At 34.2% G+C, this 4151-nt stretch overlaps 1 protein-coding gene across 5 annotated transcripts in view; it reads right to left on the bottom strand.

Moving 5' to 3' along the window:
- The window catches only part of LOC111867200 (proteasome assembly chaperone 2), a 20897-nt gene extending 16974 nt beyond the window's left edge, over nt 1–3923 (bottom strand). The window contains exons 1-2 of one of the 5 annotated variants that reach the window (XM_023856828.2): nt 2258–3923; nt 539–631 (exon numbers count right to left, since the gene is read on the bottom strand). In XM_023856828.2, coding sequence (XP_023712596.1) covers nt 539–631; nt 2258–2260 — 96 coding nt within the window. In that variant the 5' untranslated portion in view covers nt 2261–3923. Of the gene's footprint in view, nt 1–538; nt 632–1908; nt 2218–2257 lie in introns of those variants that run through there. The other 4 variants (XM_023856824.1, XM_023856826.2, XM_023856825.2 and 1 more) reach the window with 4 other exon arrangements.
- Between the last annotated feature and the right edge of the window lie 228 nt (nt 3924–4151).

The raw sequence follows: 4151 nt of genomic DNA, 5'->3' as shown, positions 1-4151 counted from the left end.
CAGACTTCCCTTTCCAGTCTCAAAACAAAATATTTATTTAATTCATAAATAACCGCTATAATTAGCAACTACAATCACAATTTCCAAGCGTGGCAAATCCAAGCATTTGTGAAGATGGAAATTCCACATGCTACAAAGATAAAAATCAGGAAGTGTGAGCCTCGAAAAACACTGTGAGTGTATCTGTCATTCTGAGTTACAGATGTCTCACATGTCTAGTTTAAGGGCTTAAGATGCAGATATTATGATATTTTTTTAAGTCAGTCATTTAATGACACTGTCAGTATTCAAACTACACAGCATCAGATAATGGGCCGATTACTCGATGTCAAGCACTGATGGAATGAGAATTTGCAGGGCAAACCGAAGTACTCAAAGAAAGCCTATTTCAGTTATACAACATCCATCACAAATGATACATGACCTGACCTGGGCCAAAACATGGGCTGCTGTAGTGATTATCTCATCATAAAGTAAAAGAGTTTGTAAAATTCTCATCATGGGTACACTAACAGAAAGTAATAAACAAGAATCTTACAAATATCAGTGTGCACCCTTTCAAGTTCACATTTTCCTGGATATGAATCATATCAATATCTTGTAGACTATATCTTGTGTCAATTTGCAAGCCCTGAAATAAAAACAAAAATGAGTTCAAAAACAAAACATACAGTGTCATTTACTTTATCATAAAAAGAGAGCTTCCCAGTTTTATTGTATGTCAGTTGCTCACAAAAGTCATTCAACATTCAATGAACTGTAGAAGAATATATATGAACACTACACCCTCCACCACATGACTTTCTCACCACACGAAGCCATTTATCAGACATTTCAATTTCTGTCATGGCCATAACAGAAAGTGAAAATCCTTTAACCATTTGTGATTTTATGGCAGGCTGCAAACCAGGAATCTTTCTAAACTGAAATTTGATAGACTGATAGAGTTTAGTGTTTAAATGCCTGAATGCACAAATTGGAGTAATTTGGCTACAACGACCATACTCAACAAAGTACCAATTGATGCACTTTACATGTTATAGGTGAAATGTTCTACCACATGGCAATATGTGTAAACATCTGCAGAAAAATTACATGATATTACCATTGACACAAGTGAGTATTGAGTGGACTTTCCTTAGAAAATCAAAAAGTCCCCCCTTAATAGAGACAGGTGGGTAAGGTCTAATAGTCATTAAACAGGCCAAAGAGTGAAGGGTCAAAAGAAAACTCCAGACACTGCCACCACATCAATAACAGATGGGTAAGCTGTACCTATTTGAGAATTCCACTGACTGCAAAGAGCAAAAAGGGTACCTCATAGGTATGCACAAGAGACAAAAATTTGTAGTTTTCTCTGTGTGGCCAACAGAGACAAGTTAAGATATGCACTGAACTGTGATGGAAAAGATGGACTTGCAACCAAATTAAAGGGCTGGTCATATATAAAATATGATTTTGCCAGATCGTAAAACTGCTGCCAAATTATTTTCATTGGTTGCATCCTGTTGTGTGTCTCAGATAATATATGTCGGAACTATGCTACCGTCAACACAACAAATATTTCAGTATTACATTTAGATCGGTCATGCATGGCCGAAACATGTTGCAGTACATAAAGATCTAAATGTATTACTGAAATATTTGTTGTACTGACAGTAGCATAGTTCCTACACATTATATATTGCTGCCAAATGTTACAGGTGGCTAAATTAATAGATTTCACTGTATATGTATAATACGCATGTAATGGATATACAGTTATGTGTATGTATGTGCATGATCATCAATTTACTTTTAACGTGCCACTGGGTTTTAAGGAGGGCAATGTTTGGGATTACTGGACGCTTTCTTAATTTTTAAGAATCAATAATGGTAGAATTACAAATACTGTCTACATAAAAATACCCAGTCACTTAGGTGCATGCAGCGGTACTATCCAAGGCCTCAAACGCACGAGTTAATAACACTCTTGCAAAATAAGTACAGCCAAACTTCTCATTCCTTTACGTCACCTTAAGTGAACAAAACGTCATTTTTTAACAGCAGCAAAAACATACTCTCACAAATACATTCATGCCGTTCATGCCACCCAGTTACCGAAAACAATAACTGAACCCTATTCAACGATAAATACTCTCTTCTTATTCTTCATTCCCCGTCAGTATTTATCACTGGTCACACTACGGTATTTATCGTGTACTTGGACTGAAAATGGCTTATCCAATATTTCTGTGAGTGCAAAAATACAGATTACCATAAATAACCAACATCGGCAGTTGCGTTATATAAGAAAAATTTACGTGAGTAGTTTTGAGCACACACGAAAATAAACAAGAAATTTTAGTATTTTTTATTCAAACAGAGGTGGTTCTGACATATGCGATTTAACACCGTGTAGTCGGCTGAAAGTAAACCGACGTTTTGGAGAAACATGCCAGGATCGAAGAATTAGCGAAGAATGACATCAAAGTAAAGCAGGTAGCATGCAGAGTTGCTACCTGCTTCATGTTCATCATTTCTCTGATGATGTGATAAATAAGTTGAGTGTTGCAACCTTTGTGCTTAGAAAACTACAGCCTATAGTAAGTAGGCAAGTGCTGAAAATGGCTTATTGTGCTTACTGTCAAGTTCAACTTAAATATGGTGTTATTTTCTGGGGCTCTTCTTCGTCATCAATGAAAAGAGTTTTTGTGGCTCAGAAAAGAGCAATTAGAGCAATGTTAACGATAAGGCCTAGAAGTTCTTGTAGAGAGGTTTTCAGAGAATTAGGGATACTTACAGTTCCCTGTTTGTTTATATATGCTATGGTCATGTTTGTAATTGAAAACGAAAATAATTATCCTACACATAGTAGTGTACATAAAATTAACACTAGAGTACAAAATGGACTACACGTCACGTCATGTAGACTATCCATTATACAAAAGGGAGTGTATTATACATCCATACAAATTTTTAATAATTTGCCACATAAATTATATATTTTAAAGGATAATGTTAATTTATTTAAACATAGACTGAAAGACTTTCTTATCTTGAAAGCTTTCTATTCTATTGATGAATATATGGCAAATACCTAATTGTATTATATTCCTGTTGTATATAGGTTGTGTCTACTTGGACTTGGTTGCATATTGCAACTACTTTTAACTATTCTGATGAGCTCAATATCCAACCCATTGCAGGCAATGGATCTGTGACGCTATGTATGTAGGCTTGTTTTTATAAGGAAACTATCAAAGCTGGTTTTGGCTTACACATTTGAATACATTGTAACCAACTTGTAGCAGCATAATATGTAAATATGTCTCTTCACAACAACTTCATACTTCCAATAAATGCTGGAATCAAATTGTCAGTAGGTCAGTTTGGCTTATTAAAATGTTTCAATACAACATGTTTCAGTCCTTTACAACAGTCATCAGGCATTTGTATTAACTTGCATTACACAATGGATCCATTCAGTCTTTTCATGTACAAAGTTTTTATGTAAGATTACAATGTTTAAATATACTAAAATACTTGTTGAACATTAGTAAACCTTGCGTATAATTTAACATGCATGTCTTTATCATCCGTCAGTATTGCAACACTTGTTTATTCACTACTTAATTTTAGTTTAACATTATACACAATTCTGTAGTTCAGTTACAGAAGTAACTGTTTATATGTGAGGCATTAGCACCATTGCTATAAGCTAAGCTGTGAGAGTGTGTTTTTGCTAGACAGTTTTTTCAGCCAACTATTATGATTGTGTTTCATTTCTAAACACCAGACAATGGCCAAGACAGTGTATATTGATTGTGCATGACTTAGGCATGCATATGAGATCACGTAGTCTGAATGGAAATGAAAGTCAATGGCAGATTCTGTTAGAATAAACCAAAAGGTATGGAATTTTACTGAGAAATATATATAAACTTATTTATTTATTTATTTATTTCATATCATATCCATGGATCATTGTACATGATATAGGACAAGTCAAATACTTTACAATACAATAAGTAATAATAATAATAATAATAATACAATATATAACACAATGATATAATAGTATACAAAGATAATAAAATTATGATTCGAATGATATATATCCTGGGTGGTTATGGTTATGGAGAGTTTGATGGAATGAAGATTGGCAGGGG

This window comes from Cryptotermes secundus, unplaced genomic scaffold, assembly GCF_002891405.2.
Source record: "Cryptotermes secundus unplaced genomic scaffold, Csec_1.0 scaffold565, whole genome shotgun sequence".
NCBI lineage: Eukaryota > Metazoa > Arthropoda > Insecta > Blattodea > Kalotermitidae > Cryptotermes > Cryptotermes secundus.
This window is presented reverse-complemented; position numbering and strand designations above follow the sequence as displayed.